The 26,552-nt window shown below is 40.1% G+C and overlaps 2 protein-coding genes across 3 annotated transcripts in view; both read right to left on the reverse strand.

The window, feature by feature from the left end:
* The window catches only part of LOC139349218 (spindlin-1-like), a 42,523-nt gene extending 26,003 nt beyond the window's left edge, over positions 1 to 16,520 (reverse strand). Inside the window, exons 1-5 of the mRNA XM_070989814.1 lie at positions 16,329 to 16,520; positions 10,031 to 10,136; positions 4,271 to 4,319; positions 3,927 to 4,062; positions 2,571 to 2,688 (exon numbers count right to left, since the gene is read on the reverse strand). Of these exons, the coding sequence (XP_070845915.1) occupies positions 2,571 to 2,688; positions 3,927 to 4,062; positions 4,271 to 4,319; positions 10,031 to 10,070 (343 nt within the window). The 5' untranslated portion in view covers positions 10,071 to 10,136; positions 16,329 to 16,520. The remainder of the gene's footprint in view (positions 1 to 2,570; positions 2,689 to 3,926; positions 4,063 to 4,270; positions 4,320 to 10,030; positions 10,137 to 16,328) is intronic.
* A 5,419-nt stretch (positions 16,521 to 21,939) lies between these two features.
* hmgcs1 (3-hydroxy-3-methylglutaryl-CoA synthase 1 (soluble)) overlaps positions 21,940 to 26,552 on the reverse strand; it is a 28,062-nt gene continuing 23,449 nt past the window's right edge. For both annotated transcript variants that reach the window (XM_070989808.1, XM_070989807.1), the window contains one exon: positions 21,940 to 25,164. In XM_070989808.1, the coding sequence (XP_070845909.1) occupies positions 25,087 to 25,164 (78 nt within the window). In that variant the 3' untranslated portion in view covers positions 21,940 to 25,086. The remainder of the gene's footprint in view (positions 25,165 to 26,552) is intronic.

Genomic DNA, 26,552 nt, shown 5'->3' on the forward strand with positions numbered 1-26,552 from the left:
TCCCAACATACTACTCCTATTCCCATTATTACACTAACATGTTAAAGGCTAAAATATTATGTTTTGCCAACAAAACATGTGTAAGTTAAGTACATGTAATATACAGTACGGGCCAAAAGTTTGGACGCACGTTCTGATTCGATGGGTTTTCTTTATTTTCATGAGTATTTATAATGTAGATTCTCACTGAAGGCATCAAAACTATGAATGAACACATGTGGAGTTATGTACTTAACAAAAAAAGGTGAAATAACTGAAAACGTGTTTTATATTCTAGTTTCTTCAAAATAGCCACCCTTTGCTCTGATTACTGCTTTGCACACTCTTGGCATTCTTTTGATGAGCTTCAAGAGGTAGTCACCTGAAATGGTTTTCACTTTACAGGTGTGCCTTATCAGGGTTAATTAGTGGAATTTCTTGCTTTATCAGTGGGGTTGGGACCATCAGTTGTGTTGTGCAGAAGTCAGATTAATACACAGTTGACAGCCCTATTGGACAACTGTTAAAATTCATATTATGGCAAGAACCAATCAGCTAACTAAAGGAAAACAAGAAATGAAGGTCAGTCAGTCTGGAAAATTGCAAAAACTTAAAATGTGTCCCAAAGTGGAGTCGCAAAACCCATCAAGCGCTACAACAAAACTGGCACACATGAGGACCGACCCAGGAAAGGAAGACCAAGAGTCACCTCTGCTTCTGAGGATAAGTTCATCCGAGTCACCGACCTAAGAAATCGCAAGTTAACGGCAGCTCAGATCAGAGACCAGATGAATGCCACACAGAGATCTAGCAGCAGACCCATCTTTAGAACAACTGTTAAGAAGAGACTGCACGAATCAGGCCTTCATGGTCAAATAGCTGCTAGGAAACCACTGCTAAGGAGAAGCAACAAGCAGAAGACATTTGTTTGGGCCAAGAAACACAAGGAATGGACATTAGACCAGTGGAAATCTGTGCTTTGGTCTGATGAGTCCAAATTTGAGATCTTTGGTTCCAACCGCCGTGTCTTTGTGAGACGCAGAAAAGGTGAACGGATGGATTCCACATGCCTGGTTCCCACTGTGAAGCACGGAGGAGGAGGTGTGATGGTGTGGGGGTGTTTTGCTGGTGACACTGTTGGGGATTTATTCAAAATTGAATTCACACTGAACCAGCATGGCTACCACAGCATCCTGTGGTAGCATCCGGTTTACGTTTAGTTGGACGATCATTTATTTTTCAACAGGACAATGACCCCAAACACACCTCCAGGCTGTGTAAGGGCTATTTGACCAAGAAGGAGAGTGATGGAGTGCTGTGGCAGATGACCTGGCCTCCACAGTCACCGGACCTGAACCCAATCGAGATGGTTTGGGGTGAGCTGGACTGCAGAGTGAAGACAAAGGGGCCAACAAGTGCTAAACACCTCTGGGAACTCCTTCAAGACTGTTGGAAAACCATTTCAGGTGACTACCTCTTGAAGCTCATCGAGAGAATGCCAAGAGTGTGCAAAGCAGTAATCAGAGCAAATGGTGGCTATTTTGAAGAAACTAGAATATAAAACAGTGTCAGTGTTTCCTCTACATTCATTTAGGAGTGGCGGGCCACCATTCCGAAATCCTAGCCGCTGCTCCTTCAAATTTCTTTTTTTTTTTTTTTTTTTTTTTGGTTATTGTCGCAATAAGCCGACATTAATTACTCACAAGAGCACGGCCTTGAAAGTGACATCACATCAAGCACCCAAGCAACAGGTCAGAGAGTCAGAGGAGTGTCGTCTTGGAAAATAGGGCAGCGACTTACCGGAGAAAAGGAAGACTTATTAGCTTAAGATAACTCATAATAGATTTTACAAGTTAAGACATTCACAAAATATTGATGGCCAGCTAACGCTACATCGGTAGCTTAAGTTATTTGGGCCCGGTTCCAACTCAGTGTCGCTAACGTGAGTAAACTAATTGATAGCATTAAGCTAATATCTACACGCCATGATGTAACTGCTGACTGCATTTTCAGATGAGCTTGTTCAAATATTTGTCTAAGAAGAGAAAGACAGCTGATGAAGATGACGCTAGTCAGTAGTGATGTCAGTCACAAACAAAACGGCTCTCAGAGCCGACTCTTTGAAGTGAATGATCGGAGCTGGCTCCTGCCTGGGAGCCGGAGCGAGAGCCACTTTGGGGTTTTTTTTGTTTTTTTCTCGACTTTTTTGTCCATTCAAGCCGCACGTGATTGGTCAACTACATGATGTGTGATGGCTTCCGTGTGTATGCACTGAGCAGCAGGGGGAGGAGCGGGGGTTACGGACATAGTGCATACACGCGCGTGCACGCACACGCACGCACACGCACGCACGCACGCACGCACGCACGCACGCACACACACACACACACACACGCACACACACACACACACACACAGCCTTTAAAAAGCAATTTTCAACTGGCCATTCAATAAATAGGTTGGGAAAATAAAATCTGCAGTCAGGTGTCATTTATTTTTGCCGCCACGGCTCCCCAGAGAGTCTGCCCCGCTGCTGAAAAAAATCCTAGAGGAAACACTGAGTGTGATCCTGTTTCTCAGTTCAGTCTTACCCAGTCTGTCAGGCAGCACTTCCAGCCCCTGAACCCTCTCGTCTTTATGAAGCTCCAGACCATAAACACAGTCAAAACCATCGTACTTTATCAGATAGAGAGACGGGTTCACTGGCACCTGGTGGACACACATACATTTGAAATATTGTTGTTCCATTGATTTGGTGCTTCTTTTCTCACATCCTTTAACATTGACGAAAGTCAACACATTCATAAACAAAAATACTATTATACAACAATATTTTGCTGAAAACAGGTAGCAGTGAGGATGCAGAACTCAGCAGTGGTGCATGCAGATAAAATGATTATTATGGACTGTCTAAGGCAGGAGTGGGGAACATCCAGCCTCTGAACCATACACAACCCATGCGACTGTTTGATGCAGCCCACAAGGTAAATTATCAATACAAATAAGCAACTCAAAAATACAAACAATTCTCTAGACAGCAATTAGATTTTTTTCAGTGATAAAAAAATAACATAAAATAGTAGACCAGTATGTCCTTCTGAGTGGTCCCTGAACACAATACACTTTGAGCAGTTGATGTCACATCAATGCATCTTGGCACCTTCCAAGAAAAGTAGATATCGAGTGTGGTGATTTCCATGAGAAAGGGACAAATGGCTATTTTTTGTTGAAAAGGCAAGCCAGTGTGCCTAAATTTAGTGGGACATCATCCCAGGCATGAAAATGGCCAAATTCAAGTGTTAATTAAAGCTTTAATTAAATTAAAGCTGTAGCAAGTGCAAGTGGAAAGGGGTAAAACTGGGCATTTTCCTACTCTGCACCAACAAAACCCTGCTATTACAACTGAATATACTGGTGAGTGTGTATAACTCAATAACTCAAAAGGCATTAAACATACTTGCTACACTGTGTGGAACCAGCTGGTGTGCCTGATAACCTGCAACATGACATCATTCAGCTGCAAATCAAAGTTATTTTCAAAACTGAATCTTGCAAAGCCTCACCTCCACTCAACAAACTCTCACTCAACTCAACAAACCCAAACCTGGAAAACCAAATGCAAATCGCATCATCACCACATATCTGACATCAGACGCCTCATCAAAGAGAAGCTGGTCCAGCCATCACATAGGTGAGTGTGATTAGTGTATGTGTTCAATAATTTAGCAATAATAATTTAGTCCTCAAAGAATGTTTTAAAAATTGAAATGGCCCTTGATAGGAAAAAGGTTCCCCGCCACTGGTGTATTGTATTACAAATAAATACTCACACATTATTAGACATTATATGAGACTTGAGACTATGAAACAGCTTTGGTGCCTGCCTGAACTACTGCTAGGCTCCATTAATCCTTCTTCACTCACTAATTACTTGACCCTCTACTTACTTGGTCAAGCACTGTTCCTTTCCAGACCACGTGTCCTCCACCTTCCTTCCAGACATGTTGGATCCTGCAGCCAACAATGTTGCGTCGAGGCTGTGACAGAACCTTGGTGGTCTGACCCAGACTGCTCTTATGTTTCCTTTCAGGAGACATGAAACAACACAGTCAACATTATCTGCTTTGAAATTGTGTTTACCGGCTGTACTTTGAGTTGTATCTGTGGAATTCCCTAATGTGGGAACAAAAACATTATCTCATATTATGAGTTATGTATTACATTGTTTATTTGAGTCCAATTATTTTGACCATAACAAAATATAAAAAAGTTGCAAAGCATCTTAACTCACTTATGGGGATTCTTTTTCTTCATCATGTTTGCAGAAACACCTACATGCCCTGAGGAGAAAAAAAAAATCACATCACATTCATCTAACACTTTTAAATTGCGACTTGAAGATCTGAACTGAGAAGATCAAATGTTGGTAAAATGGTGTGTTCCAGTGCACTTACTACAGATCCTGCATAATTTATATGAAAGACGATCACTTTAAGAAACCCTAATAAAATTGAAAATCTGCTACTGTACATAGATAAATATGGATTGATGTAACAATACATAGGTGCTAAATAGATTTTAAGATCAGAAAACAAGCAATGACCACCTCTGTGGTCAAGCTTTTGACAAAGTGATGTTTTAATTGTTTTAAAAATGCCTTTCTGATCTATTTACCTGGATGGCATTTTCTGTTTCCAAAAAAAGATGTCCCATACAACCTCACACATCAATGTCCAAAAACTTAAGACTTGGTACTAATAAATTATCCACCACAGGCAACATTTAGTCAACACTGGTCTTTCTGTCAAAGTTATCAGGCTACCAGGAAGCACATCACTGCCCTTCCACATTCATCACAGGGGACTCCGTGGTGAGGTGTATGTTAACCTCTCAAGCCAGGTATCTGTAAGTGTTTCCTAGGAGTACACATGGCTGACACTGAAGGGAGAATATCCCTGTCGGAGTACTGTTGTTTGTGATGCTGACAGCTTCGATGTTTCAGCTCAACTAGGAACTGATTTAGTTAAGGAATGATTTAACTCAGTTGCGCAGTCTTTAGTGTTCTTGAAATGCAAAGTTAATTTCTCTCTTCCCATTTCATATCTCTGCAGTGTGAATCAGAGATTTTCCGATGCCTGTTTGCTCTAGACATCTGGTTGTGTAAATGGTCCCAATTCCAGCCACTTTGGATATGTACAGATTAGTGCTGTCAATCGATTAAAATATTTAATTGTGATTAATCTCATGAATGTCATAGTTAACTCGCGATAAATCGCACAATTTTATCTATTCTAAATGTCCCATTAATTATCATTTAATACTGTTATCAACATGGAAAAGTGGATAGGCTTGCTTTGTGCAAATGTTTTTTATTGAAAACAATGTGTATTGTTATATTTCACACTAACATTCTCATTTTGAGCAGTCATTCACATTTGAATGAATCAAATCTCATACATTTTAACACTGTCAATAAACAGATGACAAAAAAAATAAATACTTGGTTACAAAAAAGCCCCTTCAACAACCCTTTCTAAGGGATCAAAACAGGGTGATACAAGATAAAGTTACGTGGTGCACATCATTGTAAACTAGGACTCAGCCTATAGTGCAGTTAAACCATGGCTTAAACTTTCCTTTCATAAGTTTCCTCTGAACATACAAGCAGTCAGACTAGAATGCTCTTCTGTTTATTCACCAGAGGCTTATCAACGCAGCCTTTTATTTCTCTCCAGAAAGAATGAACATTACTTGGCTATGGCTGCAGTAAGCTTGTTTTTAGTTGCGGTATCCATATGCCTCTGTCCAAACTTTGGTCTTGTCATTTTCTGGCAACTTTCTGAAACTAAACTTTCTATTCAGAATCTTGTTCGCATCCATTTTGGCGTTTCGCGCTTGACATCCGCCTACACTTTCACAGCTAGCGAGCAGGCAAGACCGAAACATGCGTGGGGCATGCCCATTGTTTTGTTTCCGGTTTACAATCGAATCCTGTAGTTTTTGTAACATCACTAGCAGTGGCCACAGCTTATAAAAAACTACAAGTTTACTAGGTCACAAAGAACGTTAATCTCGCGATAAAAAATGACACCGTTAAAATTGATTTGCGTTAACACCTTAATAACACGATATTTTTGACAGCACAAGTACAGACGTTTGATTTCTTCTGGCTGCTTGATGCCTCCTATATTTCCAGGCTTAGCAAATGCCTTCAATTGTGAGGTCATCCACTATCAAGGCTACACCCACAGTTGCAGCCACACAATGAATACTAGTAATGTGGTCTCTATCAACCTTGCTGCCTCACCTCATGCCTCATTGCCTGGTCAGTGAGTGTTTGGGTTTGCTGAATGTCAGATCACTCACAATTTTTCTTCCATCATTCTACTTTGTCCAATCAGTTAGATTTCTGTATGATATTTTATGAGATTCTTTACTGAGTCTTAGTTAAGTCCAGGTGACTGTGCTGTACTCAATGAAACACGTTCTCCTGGTTTTAATCATTTATACCAGCCTAGGAGTTTGTGGAGGTGGACTGGCTGTGATTCAGAGATAATTTTAAATTGTCCCCATACTCTTTGTAAAACTTCTACCTGCTTTTCTGATTAACAGCAAGAACTCTTCACTTCTTTTAATATTGTTTTAATATACAGATCACCAAAATCTGACTGGTTTTATTCAGAAATTTTCTGATCTTTTAGCTTCACTTTGACAGAGTCTAGATTTTCAGGTGATTTTAACATACATGTCAGCTGCCTCTGGTTTCTCTTCCACAAAGGATTTTATTGAACAGTGAAATCTTTTAATCTTGCCCAGTCAATTAAGAGTCCCACTCACCTAAAGGGACACACCTGGAGATTGTTTTCTCCTCTCGTTTTATTCCTGAAAGTGTTGACATCTGTGAGGGAAGCTTATATGTTTCTGATGACAAAGCTATTATTTTTAAGGCCTTTCTTACACCTGCTACTCCCCATAGTGTCTTCTTGTGTTTCTTGCCATGTCTTCAATACAATACAATACCCTGCTGAACACTTTCATAAGGCTTTCACCATGGCACGCGATGGAAATATCCCAAAATTAAATATGTGATTTCCTGCTCACTGCGCTATTGCATCACAACCAACTCTCAGCTCACCTTCAACAATACAATTCAGTAAAGGACTATTGAATTAAAGTTGCCTTTGATTCCATCACTTTTCAAAATAGCAGTAAAAGAGGCCTTGACTGTCAGAATTGAAACTTTTTTATTTTACTTCTTCTCAACCTCAGCTCAGCATTTGACACAGCTGATAATTTTGTTGAAAAGTGGGTTGGCATCTGGGGATACTGCAATGGACAAGTTCAAGCTCACTTCTCAAACAAAACTTTTTCAGTACTGGTTGGTGATGCCTCTTCCTCTGTGGCTCCTCTGACCTCTGATATTTACCCGGGGTCATCTTTGACCCTCTGTTAGTCTCTATATACATGCTGCCACTGGGAGATATCATACATGAATACAATTCAGTACCACTGTTATGCAGATGACACACAAAAGTATGTTGCATTAAAAAAAATCAGTGAGGAAATCAGCTTTAAAGTGCTGGATTCTGCAGAACATTCTCTAGCTAAAAGAAAAAAAGAATCACAAATCATTCTTTTTGGTCCACCAACATCCATCACTACTTAACAAAAAACATCCTGGCTCCCTGTCTACAAATGTCACAGCTGCAGCCAGAAACCTGGGTGTAATATTTAACAGTAACATTTCATTTGAAAAACAAATTGCGCAAGTTCAATCTTGTTTTTGTCAATTGAGGAGCATCTCAAAAATATGGTCCTTTCTCTCTCAACCTGATCTCAAGAAGGTCATTCATGCTTTTACTGTATTTCTTTTCAGTTTGATTAATGTAATTGAACTTAGGGTGAAAACACAAAGCCATTTTACACCTTTAGCAGGTACAAAATGCAGGTGCTGAGCTTTCAAAAAATTCCAGGACACAAAATCATGTGTCCACAAAATCATGTGTCCTCAGGCTGGTTTTAGTCTCTCATCACTGGTTCCCAGTAAGCTCCTAGTTCTATCGCCAAATGCCCGTCCTCTTAGGGCACAGCACAGTCTCAGATCTTTAGTCAGATCTCTGTTGACTGTTTTTAAGTCATGACTAAAAGTGACCAAGCTTTAGCAGTCAAAACCCCAAACCTCTGGAAGTGCCAGCCTGAGGATCTGAGACTAGCAGAATCAGTAGTAGGGTTGAGCCGAATATTTGTTATTCGTGGTGATATAAAGCCAGTTGGAAAACTTTGCTCGTACTGAACGCGGTACTTTTGAGAAGAGTAGAGTGAACAAGGCTGACTTATTATTTCCCTGTTTGCCATCACTGAATGTTTGCATGAGTCACCAAGTTCACACAGAAAAAATAAGCAGTCTTACAGACCACTTAAACACGTACACACATATAGCGGAACACACAAAGTAGCCTATATTAATATTGTTATTGTATATGGCTGCATGCAGTGACACTTTCTCACTGCAGTTCATAGAAATAAATATAATATTATAAATATTACAAATACAGCTTCATATACTGTTGTATATAGGCTTTTTATACAGTAGATATTTTAACTGTTACATAGCACGCATACACACTCACTCACACACACACACACACAGACGGACACACACACACACACACACACACACACACACACACACACACACCTTAATCAACTCTGTTTAACTTTGATAGGTAGTAAAAATAAATAAATAATTTAAAAAAAATCATAATTTGATCATAAAAATTATAAACAAAAACAAAAAATATATATATGAAAGAAAGTTGTGTTGAGTATGACAACTCTTGTTCATGCATACTTAGTAGTTCATAGTTTCCTACTGCATGTGTTGTATTCATTCATGCACTTAAAATATTCATGTTCTGAGTTAATAAAAAAAAAACTTGTTCTGTAAATAGTTCCTTTACTATTGTGATCAAAAACACTGAATCTCAATTCTGAGGCTGTTCTGTTATTTATTCATACACTTAAGAGTATTCATGTTCTCAGTTTATAAAAAAAACTTGTTCTGTAAATAGTTCTCTTACTTTTGTGATCAAAAACACTGATTTGAATCTCAATTTTGAGGCTGTTCTGTAAATAGTTTTCAAATAAACAATAAATATAGCAACTTCTGATCAATCCATATCAATTTCAGACATAAAATAATGAACCGATTTAAGCCCCACCCATTTCTGGTTAAACCACACCCACTCCGAGTACAGATACAGATACAGATACAGATACAGATAATTTAGATGGCTGAACAGATACAGATACAGATACAGATACAGATACAGATACAGATACAGATACAGATACAGATACAGATACAGATAGTGATGTACTCGCTCATCCCTAATCAGTTAAATCACTACTCTAGGATGATCTTTTTAAAAAGTATTTTAATAATGCTACCACCACTCGGGTTCATTTCAAACATGCCATATCTGTTTTACTGTTATTGTTGTGCTTATCTTTCTCCTTTCTAGCTTTGTTTGGGAAAAGTTCTGTACGAATAAAGTTTACTATTATTATTATCATTATTGTTGTTGTTGTTGTAATAACAGTAATAAGCTGTGAGCAGAGACGGTAGACATGTATTTTAAGAGTCACCTCTTAAAATACATGACTACCTGACAAGCTCTGTTGTGTGAAAATCAACCCAAAAGACAAACAATCTTCAAACATGGTCATTTGGTTATTAGCTGCATTGAAAATCTCACTGTTTAGTAGCTGACTTTCAAATTGTTAACGCTGTTGTACTCAGCCATACTCATCCATAGGGCTTTTAAACCACTCCTTCCTCTCAGTTTGCACAACCACATGATGATAAGAAATCTCTGAGTTAACATGGACTGTGATAGATTTTCTCTATGCAGCAAGTGCAGGTTGATTTTCATAGAATTTAACTGATTCCGGTGGGAATCAATCAGAAAACAAATGCTACCACCATGGAGTGTCTGCAAGTTCAATGTTAATAGGTGTGCTAATCCTGACAATGAGGATGACCTCTGACCTGCATCAGCTGTGTCTCTGTGTCCTGGAGTGCTCTTCATTCATCTGGAGGCAGGGAGGCAGCCAGGCTGCCTGGCCACACAGCTACAACACAAAACTGCCCAGGGCTTAAACAAAAGGAGAAAAACAGGGAACATTAAAAAACAACATTGATTATTAGCCACAAACACCAACACCCACTATCCTACTTAGCTGAAATCAGATTATATATGAATCGGAATTAATAAATAAATAATAAATATCGGAATTTCCCCTCGAGGGACGAATAAAGGAATATTGAATTACTGACATCTATTGGTGACAAGCAGGAAATACAGCAACACCAACAGACGTTATCTCTGTCAAACGGCTGACGAGTGCTGACGCAGATCATAATTTTACATCATCTGGATTATGAATTATGACATGGCTTTGTCTGAAGCTGCATGCTGGAAAATCTGTGCTGAACAAAGAAGAAGATGGTAACACTAAGACTGGAAGCGGGGGTAAACTGATAAGTTAGCTCTATTAAAGGTGAAAAAAATACACTTTCCAAACCCAGAAGTGTCTGATTTGGGGTTTTGCATTGAAACCTTTAAAATATTACACATATTGCACCCCAACACTTTCTCTGCACCAAGATGCATCTGTAGCACACATTTCAAAAATGTAGGCTGTGTCTCAATTCAGGGGCTGCATCCTTCAGAGGATGCATTTGAAGGCCAATTACATCATAGCGCTGCGCGAAGGCTGTCCCAATTCGTCCAAATTTGAAGGGTCCTCCAAATGCAGCCGACAAATGCGTCCTCCTTTTCACTGTTTTTGGAGGATGCATCGCTACTATCCTTCGCGGCCTGCCATATCCTAAGATGTGTTGCGCACCAATTTTTTTTTTTTTTAACAATAGCGACCAACAGCACCAGCAGCACCATTATTATTGTTATTGTCGTTATTATATCGAACAATAATTTTGTCTGTTGACATAACAGAAAATATGCTTTACATGTCATTTTGTGAGCAAGGAGCAGACGGAGGAGTTTATTAAATTCCGTGGTCAAAACGACCACCTGTTTACAGGAGCCAAAAACACGGCCACACTTGGATGGAGGTAACATTTGAGGCATAAAAGAATAGCCTATTTGTTCTCTATACATACTGTATTTTATGTGAAAGTTAAATAAAGGAACAAATATAATCTTTGGATCACATCAAATGAATGTTGTTTTTGGGTGGGGGTGGGAATTTTATGTCTGTCCTGATGTCACTTTCTGTAAATCTCTACATATCTGTGATAATGTGATCTTGTGTGTTTACCTTTTGTCATGCTTCACTCATGTTTAGAACATCCATCCATCCATTATCTATACCGCCTATACCTTTCGGGGTTGCGGGGGGCTGGAGCCTATCCCAGCTACAATGGGCGAGAGGCGGGGTACACCCTGAACCGGTCGCCAGCCGATTGCAGGGCCACATGCAAGGACAAACAAACATTCACACTCACACCTAAGGACAATTTAGAGTCATCAATTAACCTAATGAGCATGTTTTTGGTCTGTGGGAGGAAGCCGGAGTACCCGGAGAGAACCCACGCATGCACAGGAAGAACATCCAAACTTCACACAGAAAGGCCCCGCCTGACCCGGGAATCAAACCGGCATCCTTCTTGCTGTGAGGCACGCGCACTACCTGCTGCACCACCGTGCAGCCATATTTAGAACAATCCTGCAAAAAATGGGATTGACAAAAAATGATTGACAGGTTCTGATTTGTTTTGTTTTGTTTTTATGTTTTTTCATGTTTGATTACGTTCTGTGTTTTTAGATTTAAATTGTTAATTAAAAATATTGTGTTCTAAATTAAAACCTTATAACCTTGTTACATTATCTATTCTATTTCTTATTTACAATATAAGTAGACTTTTGAACTACTTTTCATTGACAACACAATTAGTTATTTTTTATGTGATATTTACAAAGATACAATATGAATATTGTGGGCATTCTTAAAACAAAAGATCAGCAGAAATTACTATTTACAGAGATTTGCAGATTTACAGAGAACATATATACAGTTGAGGCTGAGCAGGAGTCCCTGGTGGTGCTGCAAGATTATTGAAGCAAACTGTTTCCTGTTCCGATAACAGTGACCATCAGGGCCGCTTGGAGGCTTGATCCTCACATGGCAGCCGTCGATTGCTCCAGCAGCTTTTCGAAAAGCTCTGTGTCTTGCCAGCCCTGCAAACCCCTGAGTTACTGCCGCCAGATCTTCTGTGGTCTTGGGGAGGTAGATGACCCTGTGACGAATGGCCCCCACCTCTTCAGTAACTCCATGGACGATGCGGTGAACAGTGGAGCAAGGCATCCCAAACACCCTTGCCACCACAGCTAGAGGATGTCCCACTCGCCAGCCAGAAGAGACAGACCAAGGTCTCTATTGTGGCACCCCATCCGTGTCGCCTTTCCTGGTGGAGAAGCTCCAGCAGGACCGCCAGGGACTCTCTGCTCAGTCTAAAATCTTGTCTGTTGTCATGATCGTTGAAAAATAATAGCAGAACAGGAACACTGATGTTTATGCAGCAGTACATCGCCCTTGCCTGGATGGAAAAAGGAGGGTAAGAACAGGAGGATTAAACAAGAGCAAATGAATTTTAGTTGATACGACAAGTCTAGTAAATGTTAAAGCTTAGACCAATAATGCTTCATTTCAACATTAATATGGGTTAAAATAGCCAATTAATGTTACCTCCCCACGGCGCTCTCCCAGCCGGAGATAAACGAGCCCCCGGAGTCGCAAAACCTCTGGCTCCATTGTCGTCTATCGTCTGTCTGTTATGTTTCCGTTGTCTGTTGGTTATGTTTCTGTTGTGTCGTCTGTTGTCTGTAAAATTTTTGTCTCCGTACGTGTGTTTTTCCCGGGTTAGGAGTCAAGAAGTTATGAAGTTGTGATGCAATCAGGAAATGCTCTGAAGGCTAGACCGTCCCATTTACCGATAGTTGATGCGGCCACCGGAGTAGCCTCCGAGGCCGTGGCCTCCGTGGGCAGCGTAGGCTGGGTCCTCCAAAGGATGCAGCCCCTGAATTGGGACACAGCCAATGTCTGCAGCAAGATGTTGGAGATCTTCTACCAGTCTGTTGTTGCCAGTGCACTGTTCTTTGCTGCAGTGTGCAGGGGGAGCAGCATCGGAGCCAGTGACATCAACAGACTGAACAAACTGATCAGGAAGGCCGGCTCCGTTATAGGCTGCAAACTAGACTGTTTTGAGGAGGTGGTGGAGAGGAGGACACTGGACAGACTGCTAGGAATTTCACATATGCATGGCATGTACAGTTTCCTCCTCAACTGCATGTTGTGTGTAAAATGTGACGAATAAAGGAAATTCTTATAACCCTGAACATCCTCTTCACCACCTCGTGGACAGACAGCAGAGCTCCCTCTCCAATAGACTGCTTCAGCTCCGCTGTCACAAGACCCACTTCAGGAAATCATTCCTGCTAGAGCCATCACACTTTACAATAGCAACTTAAACAGTTAATCCACCAACCTCACAAACCTCAATATTTACTTACACTACTGCAATATTGCATAGACAGTCTAAGGTTTACATTTTATTTATCATATGAAACTGCACAATTTTTGCTGTAAATACTTGTTTATATACTTAGTTATATTGTAATTTTTATATTATTATTATATAATATGTATTATACATTATAATACATACTATATAACTATATATTTAGTTTTACTTAGTTACATTTTTATTATTACTCCTGTTTATAGTTCCTATTATCTTTTTTGTGACTTTTTTAAGCAATTCTTGTATACATTCTGTGTTCTGTGGTCTGTATGTTTAATTGCTACTGCAACAAAATAATTTCCCAAATTGGGATCAATAAAGACACAGTCTAAGTCATAATGTCAGCAGGTCCTGAAGCTAACATTATTCACCTTCCTCCTTCATTTGCCACCTTACTGACTGCTAAGGATAAAATGCAGATGCATTTGATTAGCTAGCAACCATGGTACACTGTAGCAGAACTAACAGCAAAGTGTGTGAATGACCAGAGAAAAAGGGCTATGTTATTTCCTTTAGATAGAACACCTACAACAAGAAGTATGCACTGCCCCTACTGGTGATTAACGTACTGCGAGGTGGGCCATGCTTGGTTTTGGCTCATTCGGTTTCAAGCGATGGCCAAATGGTCACAAACTTTCTCGTAATACAGCTAAGCAGTACACTAGAATACGTTTCTGCAAACATAGGTAAACATAGGTACTTAAGTAACAAAAAGGCAATGCAGTAACAGAATGTTGCCTCATAGTTTATCAACACTGCCTAGTTTGACAGTTTGACCTGAGTTTCATGCCATGAGAGGGGTGGCTCTCTCTCAATCAGACTCCTATGCTCTTTCTTTCCGTGGAGAAAGGTATAAAAAAAAAATGTACGGACAACAATTCTTCAGCTGGCAAAACAGCTTTTGCTGACAAATGAGCAGGGACCACTGGGGGCAGCCCACATCGAGGGAGGTTTAACATTGGTCATTTGCATATACTACCCACACTGTTATAAAATGAGCAAAGTTTCCCTTTAACACTGTTAAAAGAAACACTGTAATCACAACACCCCTGGTGTCCATATTACACTGTAGAGCAGTAACTTTAATCACTTTGTGAGCATGCTTGCTGAACTATGACACATCACAATCCACTGTGGTTGACAGAACCTCAGAGAATAGGGTGAGAGGAGGGGGGCCGCTACAACCTTCAAGGCTAAGGTCACATGACAGGCACCTTTAGGCTACTTTAGGCTACTTTCATTAGACTTGCATTCCAGGCTACCATTATTTAAATTATTGCAACCAAAATCTAATTTTTGGATGACTTTGGCTGCCCTCTGTTTGTCATGTGACCCTCACCTTGTACCCTGCAGACATCCTTCAAGCATGTACTGAGAGGAGGGGAGGGGACTGGTAACAACAGTGTTGACATCATCAAGAAAGGAAGAGTTTGGTTAGTCAAATGATCAGTCAAGCACTCTCGACTAGTCCTGAGAATGACCTCTTACCACAACATATATGCCAAAGCTGTTAATGAAAAAAAATTTCAACGGTAATCTATTGCAAATGGTTTTCTTTTTTCGGTACTATTTCATCACAAACAAAACTCCATTCATGTCCATTTGATGGGGTTAGGTAGTGGCAGATATTTCAAATCCCTTTAAGATTAAAAATAAATAAATAAAACAATCTGCAAGGAAAGATGCCACTTAGGTGACTGTATGATTGTATTGTGATATGGGTGAACTGTGTCTTTGAAGAAAATAAAGCCTTTAGTTGCACACTGTCTTCCTCACATGTGGGAAAACAGATGTCCTGCTGGTGTGCTGTGACAACTCAGTTTTGGGTACTTCATGTAGATGAAAACACACAGCTATAATCTTTCACTACTCTAATCATCACTTCTTATTCTTTGGGACATGAGCATCAGCAGGTGGGTTTAAGTTTTAACTGCAGGATCAGACTTCAGTTGACCTTTGCTTTGATTTGGTTACAAGTTAGTAAAAGGGGTCACAGACATCTGCAGAGTGGAGCACTTTCAAAACAGGCAGCTACTTCAGAAGAAAAGTTGAAAAAACAAAACAAAACATAGCTGTACACACTTTTACTTCATTGAATGCATTAGAATGAGAAAATGCAGCAAATGTGTACGTTGAAGGCCATGTTAAACCAAACCGTTACTGCTTTCAGTCTTCACTTTGACAGCTGTCCTAGCCACGCTTCTTGCTGCTTTGAGTGTGACTGCGGTTGCTGTGTGTGTGTGTGTGTGTGTGTGTGTGTGTGTGTGTGTGTGTGTGTGTGTGTAGATAGATAGATAGATAGATAGATAGATAGATAGATAGATAGATAGATAGATAGATAGATAGATAGATAGATAGATCACACTCATCATCTGCAGTGACAAACGAACAAGTAGCTTCTGCACGTTCAGCGTCAGCCATGTTGTTCGCCTTTTTCACTATTATAAGAGCCCGACATCAGAAAAGGGGGCGTATAGGCTTCGGACAAGGAAAGAAATGAAGGACTGTCTGACTACGTTTCTGTGGAAAGGCCAGAAATATTCCACGAAAGACTGGCATACACTGCGTTATGTCTCCGGCTGTCTGCTGCTGCTTCTCCCGCCCCTCCCCTTCCCCGCAAGAGCAACTGTCGGCGGGAGAACGCCACTGACACCAGGACCGCTCAGTGTGTGTGCTTTTTGGCTGTTTACCTGCGGGCTGACTAGCATGCTAAATGACAAGTGCGTGTCTGTTTCTGTCTTACCGTTATTGTTTTTTTTATATATAATTGGTGGTCGAAGGAGACTGCGGCGGGTTTGCTCGCCTCCTCCTGTCTGTCCACAGACCCCGTTTCGACTTCACAGTAACCAGCAAACAATCCACAGCCAATCGGCCATCTCACCACGGAAAGACAAGCCAGACACGATGAACGGCAGGATGTCCGTTTAAGCCTTTCACAATAATTTCGCTAGAGAGTGAGATTAGACTATGACAAGAGATTAATGTGTATTTTACAAAATGTATTGTATTGTACACAAATGAACAAAAATACTACTTTAGGCTTCTGTAAAGCAACATAAATCAACTGTCTTTCTCATTGTTAGATGGATATCAGTTTTATCTTCAGAGGTCTTGGACTTGTTTTGCCTATCTTAACAGAGAGACTGCAAGCAGGGGGGGACTAGCCTAAGCGCCATCATCATGTCAAAAACATACTTTTCAACATCTCTAAAACTGTCTGATTTAAGCATTGTATGCTGACTACTCTACAGGTGTAGCAACAGACACGTAAAAACACGATACTGTGTTTTAGCCCTACAGTTAGGGTTGAGTTATATGACCCAAACACAGTAGGAGGGTTAATATGTGTTAGCAGAATATTCAACTGGGAAACCTAGAAACACAGGACCATGACAATTCAGGACCCTGGGAACATAGAACCCTGGAAGCATTGATGTGCTCCAATTTCAGCAGCAGTTAGAGTAGTAGCTAACTGTAACTTCCTGTCAGTAAAACCACGTGAGGCTTGAATGGATTGGGTAAATAACTTGTTGTCTTACACAATATAACAGAGACATCACATAATCTAACATTAGCTTCTAGACTGTAAAACTAATATCAGCAATCTCATTAAGACTTTTTGCCTTCTTTATATAGATAAGGAGAGACAATGTGGTGGCAAATAGTATAAATACAGGAATGATAATAGGGAATGTAGAACATGTGGAGTAAAATCTCTCCCTTCCCTTTCAATTTTTAAAACCACCTTTGCTTTATTTTCAAATACGCATTACTCAATATAATTTCTTTAAATAATGCTTTTCAATTATGATCTCAAGTTAATTTTTTTTATACCATCACTGCCAACTTTTTCAATGAAAGTCTACAGATAACATATAAACATTAATGAACATTAAGCAAATAAAGGCTATGAAACACCTTTAAAGCTCATGCAGCTCTTATTTTTCGCTATGGCCTCACTTCCCGCTATAATGCTGCAAACATGACACTTCTTACTCTCTCCCCACATCTCCCTCCTTCTGCCAAATAATGCAACTGAGAAGAAATACACAGGCACAGACTGGCGCATTACGCTGTTATCCTTGCCTAATACTGATCGCCCTGTTGTTGAATGCGACAGTGGAGGAGACAGAGAGTGAGCCAGACAGAGGGACACGGACACGGAGACAAATAGAGATACAAAAACAGAACTGGCAATTAGACAGATGTAACAGCTCAGCCAGTTGCGATCATTTCTGTAATGAGTCACTTATTAAAACAAATTTTTCTTATTTCATTTCCCCTCTTAGCTGACATAACTCGTAGTGGAACCAAACAATGTTGGGGGGAATTACGGCTTCTTTCAGTCACAAGAAATGATAACGGGTGTTCTGTGAGCCATCAGATTAAGTGATCTGCATTTAGGAATTTCAGCCACAGTTTTGCAACTGCCACATTTTTTATAATGCTTTATTGTATGCTTTATATTGATAGCTGTCACCAAACAGTGTTAGTACCATAGCATTTAGATATGGTCACACATTTCAAAAGCTCTAATTTCTCTGGACTGAAATTTGTCACCAGTCTCAGAGGATCAACTGCCATATGAAATAATGCTCATCTGTTTGTTCAGGTTCTATGCAATTTGATAGGTTGCTTAAGTGGTATAAAGTCTGTAGTTCTACAGTTGTGATTATTTGCAGATTCCAGAGACTTTGACTCTTCTGGGGTCATATTCACAAAGGATCTTACATAACCACTTGGATTTCTCCTAAAAAACATAAAACATTCCTAGCAAAGATTTTCTTTTTAAGAGAGGCCTCAAGGGCGATGGATGGTGGTCCTGTTCCATTGTCCATCCTAAATCCTGGTACTGAACTCTCGGATTTTAAATGGTCATCAGTGTGGTCACATGGGCTTGAGTGCATGAGGGTTCACATGCTTTATGTGGAGTGTGACAGCATTATAAGTTTGAGGAATTTGAGGCTCATACATTATTTCATATATGTATGTATTCTATGTTTCAATACAACAGAGGATTTGTTAGTTAGTCCCTCCCAGATTGACTACCTGGTTGATCGTGCTACAGGTTCATTGCGTATGACACTTGACTCTGTTGCTCCCCTAAAAAAGAAAGAAAATTAAACAGAGGAGGTTAGCTCCATGGTATACTCCTCAGACCCGCAAATTAAAGCAAACTTCACGGAAAATAGAAAGGAAATGGCGTTCTACCAATTTGGAAGAATTTCGGTCCGCCTGGCAAGACAGTCTTAAAATATACAGGAAAGCCCTCCGCAGTGCCAGGGCAGCCTATTACTCTGCACTAATAGAGGAAAATAAGAACAATCCCAGGTTTCTCTTCAGTACTGTAGCCAGGCTGACAGAGAGCCATAATTCTGTTGAACCATATATTCCTTTAGCTCTGAACAGTAATGACTTCATGAGCTTCTTTAATGATAAAATTCTGACTATTCGAGACAGAATTCATCGGCTCCTGCCGTCAACAGGTACTGTTTTGTCTTCAAACACAGAAACCGTAGAAACTGTTACTCAGTCTGTCGCAGTTTTAGACTGTTTTACTCCTGTTGACCTTCACCAACTAATTTCAATAATTTCATCATCAAAATCATCAACCTGTATTTCTGATCCTATCCTGACTAAGCTGTTTAAAGAAGTATTACCTCTGATTGACTCTTCAGTATTAGACATGATCAATCTGTCTTTATCAACAGGCTATGTACCACAGTCCTTTAAAGTAGCTGTGATAAAACCGCTACTTAAAAAGCCTACTCTTGATCCAGGGGTTTTAGCCAACTATAGACCGATATCCAACCTTCCCTTTCTCTCAAAAACTCTTGAGAAAGCAGTTGCCAATCAGCTGTGCGACTTTCTAAACAATAATAGTTTATTTGAGAATTTCCAGTCAAGATTTAGAGTACATCATAGCACAGAGACAGCACTGGTTAAAGTTACAAATGACCCTCTAATTGCATCTAATAAAGGATTTGTCTCTGTACTAGTCTTATTGGATCTTAGTGCTGCATTTGACACCATTGACCATGGCATCCTATTGCAGACACTGGAACACTTCATTGGCATTAAGGGAACTGCGCTAAGCTGGTTTAAATCCTACTTGTTAGATCGCTCTCAGTTTGTACGCGTTAATGACGACTCCTCGGTGCTCACTAAAGTCAGCTATGGAGTTCCGCAGGGTTCTGTGCTTGGACCAATTCTATTCACCTTATATATGCTTCCTTTAGGTAAGATTATCAGGAAGCACTGACATAAAGACCTGGATGACCTGCAATTTTCTGCTGCTAAACTCAGACAAAACTGAAGTTATAGTAGTAGGCCCTAAACATCTTAGAAAGTCACTTTCTGATGACATAGCAGCTATGGATGGCATTGCGCTGGCCTCCAGCACCACTGTAAAGAATCTGGGAGTCATCTTTGACCAAGACATGTGCTTTCACTCCCATGTAAAACAAATTTCAAGGACTGCCTTTTTTCACCTACGTAATATTGCAAAAATCAGGCATATTTTGTCTCAAAATGATGCAGAAAAACTAGTCCATGCATTCGTAACTTCCAGGCTGGATTATTGCAATTCTTTACTATTCAGCAAATTCGTTGCTGAATATTCTCCACTTGCTCCAGAATGCTGGAGCACGTGTTCGGACAAAAACCAGGAAGAGAGATCATATTTCTCCAATACTGGCCACTCTGCACTGGCTCCCTGTAAAGTTTAGAATAGAGTTAAAAATTCTCCTCCTCACTTACAAAGCCATAAATGGCCAGGCACCTTCTTATCTTAAAGAGCTCATAGTACCTTATTGCCCCACTCGAACACTGCGTTCCCAGAATGCAGGTCTACTTATGGTTCCTAAAGTCTCAAAAAGCAGAACAGGAAACAGAGCATTTAGCTATCAAGCTCCTCTCCTGAGGAACCATCTTCCAGTCTTTGTCCGGGAGGCAGACACTGTCTCTACATTTAAGAGTAGGCTTAAAACTTTCCTTTTTGATAAAGCTTATAGTTAGGGCTGGCTCAGGCTTGTCCTGGACCAGCCCCTAGTTATGCTGTTATAGGATTAGACTGTCGGGGGACCTCCAAAGATACACCGAGCTCCTCTGTCCTTCTGTCGCTCTCCATCTGCACACTTTCATGTCCTACCACGGCGTGTTACTAACTTGGCTCCTTCCCCGGAGTCTCTGTGCTTTGTCGTCTTGCAGGTTACACAGTGGCTGAATCTGGATTGTGGATTTCAGCTGCGTCTCTTGCCTTGGCCCTGCCTGACATCCACTGCAACTGCTACTGCTATTATTACATCCGCTGTCACTGTTACTGTGATTGCATGTCTGTCTCTCTGTCTCTGTCTCTCTCTCTCTCTCTCTCTCTGACTGCATTTCTGTCTGTCTGTCTGACTCTCCCTCTCTTGCTCTCCCTCTCTCACCCAACCGGTCGAGGCAGATGGCCGCCCACCCAGAGTCTGGTTCTGCCTGAGGTTTCTGCCTGTTAAATGGAAGTTTTTCCTCGCCACTGTTGCCAAGTGCTTGCTCATGGGGGAATTGTTGGTTCTCTGTAGATAAAAGAGCTTGGTCTGTACCAGCTCTATATGGAAAGTGTCCTGAGACAACTTCTGTTGTGATTTGGCGCTATACAAATAAATTGAATTGAATTGAATTGAATTTAGTGTGTATGCAGATGACAACTGGGTTCAGGTAGTCACTTAAATATGTATGGGGCAGCTTTGGCTCAAAAGGTAGAGCAGGTTGTCCATCCATCAGGTTGGTGGTTTGATCCCTGGCTCCTCCAGTCTGCATGTATCCTTGGGCAAGATACTGAATCCCAAATTGCTCCCATGTCACTGGTGCGAATGGGTGCATGTTGCATGTGTTGTAAAGCACTTTGAGTGGTCAGTAGAAAAGTGCTACATCAATGCAGTCCATATAAAGTGTTTTCATTTATGTATTTTGTGTATCGTCATTGCCTTTATAATCTCCTGTTTTTTTTCCTTTCTTGTGTTTGTTTTGAAGTTATAGGATGGAGGTACAGAGATTATGAAATGTCACCATGGTAAGAATGGTGGAAGAATGGGGGTAAGTTGTGTGCTGTGGGTACATGCAATACTCATCTTTGCTGCACCTTCACAATCTGTATGAGTCACATTATTAATACTTTTCTGAAACGGAGAGCTTCTGTACTCTGTTTGGAAACTTGTCCCAGGAATGCATAACAAAATATCTGTGCACCAATTACTTCAAATTCTGTAGTGTGAAGGCATGACAGTGGCAGAAATGTGCATTATATCTAAATCCATTTATTGTTTTCATGATAATGATTACTGATGGAAAAAAATAATCATACACACACCATATATGTTGAATGTCCATTTATTCTGAATCTACACATTTGAACATTTTTAATTCATTCCATTCATTTATATCTCCACAGCATAAATTATCTTTCAGTGTGTACTGTACTTTACCATCAACACTGGTAAAAATCATGAGACCTCTGAGACAGGCCCTACAAACACACACCATACAGAAGTTAGTCACACCAAGAACAGCCACAGCAACGTTGTGTGTGTTTGTGATGCTGGTGTAAGCAAGGCCTAACTCCAGAAAACCAATTCTGACTATACAATTAAAAAGAATATCTGTACATTATTAGAAGAAAAGCTTTGTTTACAGTTCATACATGCTTAATGTAAGGCTTCTCCAAGAACATAGTCACCTCGACATCAATTGTCCCAACTCCTCTGATTCCTGTGTGCCAAGTCAGTGAGCGAGTCCAACCATCAACAGGAACAGAATTCCTGACACAAGTTTAAGGCTGATGTTTTCTGCCTGAGCTCTGTTTCAACATTTGGTTTCTTGTTGCTGACAGTGCTAATGTCAAATCAATGTTAAACAGGAAACAGTAATTTGAAACAAAACACAGTGACAGAACAAGAATTTGTTGACATAAGACATGACACTGTTCAGTTCTGTGTGTTGCATTTAAATGTCCTGACCTACTACTTCATGGAACAAAGCCCTTTGACATTAAGGCTTTAATTTGAATTAATATATGACACTATAACTAAATGAAAACTAAGGCAATCACTATCTGACAATGTGATTTCACATGGGCTGCATGAAGGTCTATAATTAATTGTCTGATATAGTATACAGTATAGTATACTTTTCTGTAATTTTTTCTGCACAAAAATAAACACATCACTGTACTGTTGCTGCTTAAGTGACTGCTTTCAAGCCTTTAATGAGGCAGAGCCAGCACAGCTCACTGTATTTGCTGGGGATGCTACAGAATTCCTGGACACCCTAAAAGCAGAGTAAAAACTGGGGCAAACAAACAGCAACATTACATTTGTTGAATGGATAAAGAACTGAAGATGCCTTGCTCATCATCTGTCAGTTAATATAGGAATAAAATACACAAATGAAAGGTAATATGTCAGATGTTGTTTCCAGTTTTAGAGAGGTAGACCAACAAATGTAGTCTAATCCAATATCCCTTCAATAAATCCTATGTTCAACAAGGTTCTATGGCTCCATTTGGGTTCGGTTTTAGAGGCGATGTTCAGTTGTTGCTGGATAAGAAAACTCAAAACCTACAAGCGTTGGGCACGTTAAACTGCATGTTCAACTGCTGAGCAACATTAAAATACGAAGAGGTCACAGGTAAGCTGCAGCATGACTACTGCAATTGATAACGCAATGACAACATTTTTCAAATAATTTACTGGATAACTTCCTCTCTCCATTATGTTCAACTGAACTGTTTCAGTGCATTTTACTATAGGTGAGGTGGCAGTAAAAACTTGTGGCATTGCAGTGGTTTGGAAAGAATTTAATCTGCAACTGATGTTAATCATCTAGTCTGCTAAAACAAATAGTCAAACTGTCCAGCTCCAGTTCCCAGAGTCCATGTTCTGTTTACTAAAAAGTCCAAAACCAAAAGATATTCAGTTTACATTTACAAAAGAGCAATATTTTTTTTAATATATTGACTATTAAATATATAAATGCTGAAACCAGAGAATATTTGTCGTTTTTGTTTGGCAAATTGGCTAAACAATTAATGCCTAACAAGTGCGTGAGCTGACCAAAACAGAAATATAGTGGAATCCAGAGCATCTTCTGCCCAAGGATGTTTCACAGGTAAAGACGTGTTACGCTGAGGGATTGACACGTCATGTCTGTGGTGGAAAGTAAAATATTTTCATACCAAGATGGCAAGGTATTATCTTCAATGTTACTGATGTTCCCTTCCTATCATGGAGTAATTCAGTTCCTCAAGGGCAAGAACTTGAAGAAGGCCAGTAGCCTGTAGAGGAAGGGGCAGAGGTAAGGGTGCAGTGGACTGTCTGGATAGAATACTGTTGTGTGGCTTGGTTGGGGCCACTTAGTTTGCTTCCTATTCACAGAGCCAGGGCTATGTGCAAACACTGGATTTTTTCCACACACACAGAACAGACGTCTAACCCACCCTGAGGAGATATTTGCTGAAAATGACAAAAACCATAATGGAATTAGAACTGCTGACTGCACCTTTAAGTAAACCTGACGTAGAACAGCAGCAGCTTCTCACTATGCCAAATCATTTAATGAGTTTAGAGATTTCATGGCAATGAAAAGCAAACATAAAACCTAAACAAAATACACTTTAACATTTATCTATGGAGCAGAACCATTTTTTTCTGTTTGAGAATCATCACAAAGTATGAGACAGCTGATATCTTCTATGTTTCTGTCCAGGTTAACATGTTGACTATATTAGCTCAGCTACTGCAGAAAACAACAGTATATAGTAGGACTCCATTCATTGTGTGCATTTACATGATGAAACTGCAAAGTGTACAAAAATCACATACATCGTTTCAAAGAAAACAGGTATTGAATTCAAACAGGAGAATGGGGGTATGAGCTTTGTCTTGTACTGGGTTGCCATGACAGTAACAGCACTATTTTGATAGATTAACACAGTAGAGCCCCACTTCTCTATTTTCTTTTAACCAGCGCGGTCTGAAGCCAAAATAATTATGTCAATGTCCTCCTCCTGTCACTGGGTGCCAACCACCAGCAGGAAATCTGCTTTTTACTGATTACTTGAGATCAGCAACACTCCATGTAAACATCTGCCAATGCTCATCCCAAATTTGCAATACAAAAGTACAGTATGCAAAAATATTACATTTGAAATAAAGGATTGCAGAAACAAATAATTATTGTGATCAAAATATACTCCGTGGTATAGAATTTACGAGTAGAATTTACTGTCCAACAGTATTAGAGGAGGGGGATGGGGGAAGATGGGAAAGGTACAGGCAGTGTCTACAGCGGTCATGCCTCATGTGCCTCTACTCAACACTTCAACCAAAGTTTAAGTTTAATGTATATTGATTTTGAGGTGACATGGTCATCTCCTGCTAGCCTTCTGACCTCTAGTGTTGTACAGTTATTAGAGTTGCCAAACTGTTGTACCTTAATACCTCTCAGAGGTAAGCTGAGTACCTTCAGTTGTTGATGGCAGCCTCAGCACCAGCAGGGGCTGCCGGAATGCGAGGCATCTTCTTGGCTGGACTAGGGATGTGCTGGAGGAGAAAAACAAACCATAAACATAATAAAATGAACTGTTGGTTTACAAAGCACTGAGCTTGTGAACAACAAACAAGCTTGTGAACAATTGAACTTTTCAAGGATGTCCCTTTCATACCCAATCATAATGCTATCACCTGCTACAGTTAACCTATTTATCTGTGTAATGTTCCAAACATGTGTTTCTTGAGCATTGCACAGCTGTCCCAGTTTATTTGAAATCTGTCAAACTCAGAAAAAGCTTTTATTTACAAAAATGAAGTTGAGGTAAAACGATCAATATCTTTGTACTGTTTTCAAGTGTTCAAATTGGATTAGCAAGTTATCATGTTCTGTTCTGTTAGAAGCCTCCCCCGTTTTCTCAACTGTACCTGTTTTAATTTGTTGTTGATGACTTACAAACATGTCCTCCATGTTTACCTGATGTCTTGATAAAATAATCAGAATTTACATTTTTGTAATCACCACTCTGTTGCTCTCATCTCCTCTTCTCTCACAGTTGTCATTTACTAATTATTTCCAGTCATTTCTAAGTTACAGTTTTTGTTTTTAAGCCACCGTTAATGAAACTCAACATTTCCCTCCTGCAGACATTTTACATTAAAAGTATTCTGGCAGCTCAAAGGGCATAATTCGTCCCATTTCTGGCAGGTTTTTAATTTGAAACATTCTCCAGTGTTTTAACTTACATCAACAGAAACTTAAAGGGGAACTCCATTGGTTTTCCACATCAGTGCTCGTTTCCAGGTGCTGGGAAGTACTACTACGTATCTAAAAGTTGTATGAGATTTTTGGGGCTGCAACAGGAGCCATATGCAGTTTGAAAACTGAATCAGCATTGGTTGGGACTGAAGACCACAAGTTTGAAAACTACATTTTAAAAAAAGTGATCTTACCAAAGCTATGTAGCCTGCTCCTCATCTCAGCTTGAGGCTAGAAGCTCCAGGCTACATGAACCTCTCCTAGCACACACATCCCATGACTGACTGAACTATCAGTGATTTAGTTACACTGTGGGTAATGTAAGCCCCAGGGTCCTCTCCAAGTCAACAGAGTATTCTTTAAATGGCACTTGAAAAAACATCAAAGTAGAAACAACTCAAAATAATTGGTGAATGAACAGTATTTGTGTTAAAAAGGAAAACTGTGAACAGCAGAATAGCGAGTATGACATGACTGTTGTACTGATGGAGTTACTCCATCCATCCATCTATCCATCTATCCATCCATCCATCCATCCATCCATCCATCCATCCATCCATCCATCCATCCATCTATCTTCTCCCACTTCATTCGGGCGGGCAGCAGTCTGAGCAGGGACACCCAGACTTCCCTCTCCCCGGACACTTCCTCTAGCTCTTCCGGGGAGATCCCGAGGCGTTCC

Source organism: Chaetodon trifascialis, chromosome 20 (assembly GCF_039877785.1).
Source record: "Chaetodon trifascialis isolate fChaTrf1 chromosome 20, fChaTrf1.hap1, whole genome shotgun sequence".
Lineage (NCBI taxonomy): Eukaryota > Metazoa > Chordata > Actinopteri > Chaetodontiformes > Chaetodontidae > Chaetodon > Chaetodon trifascialis.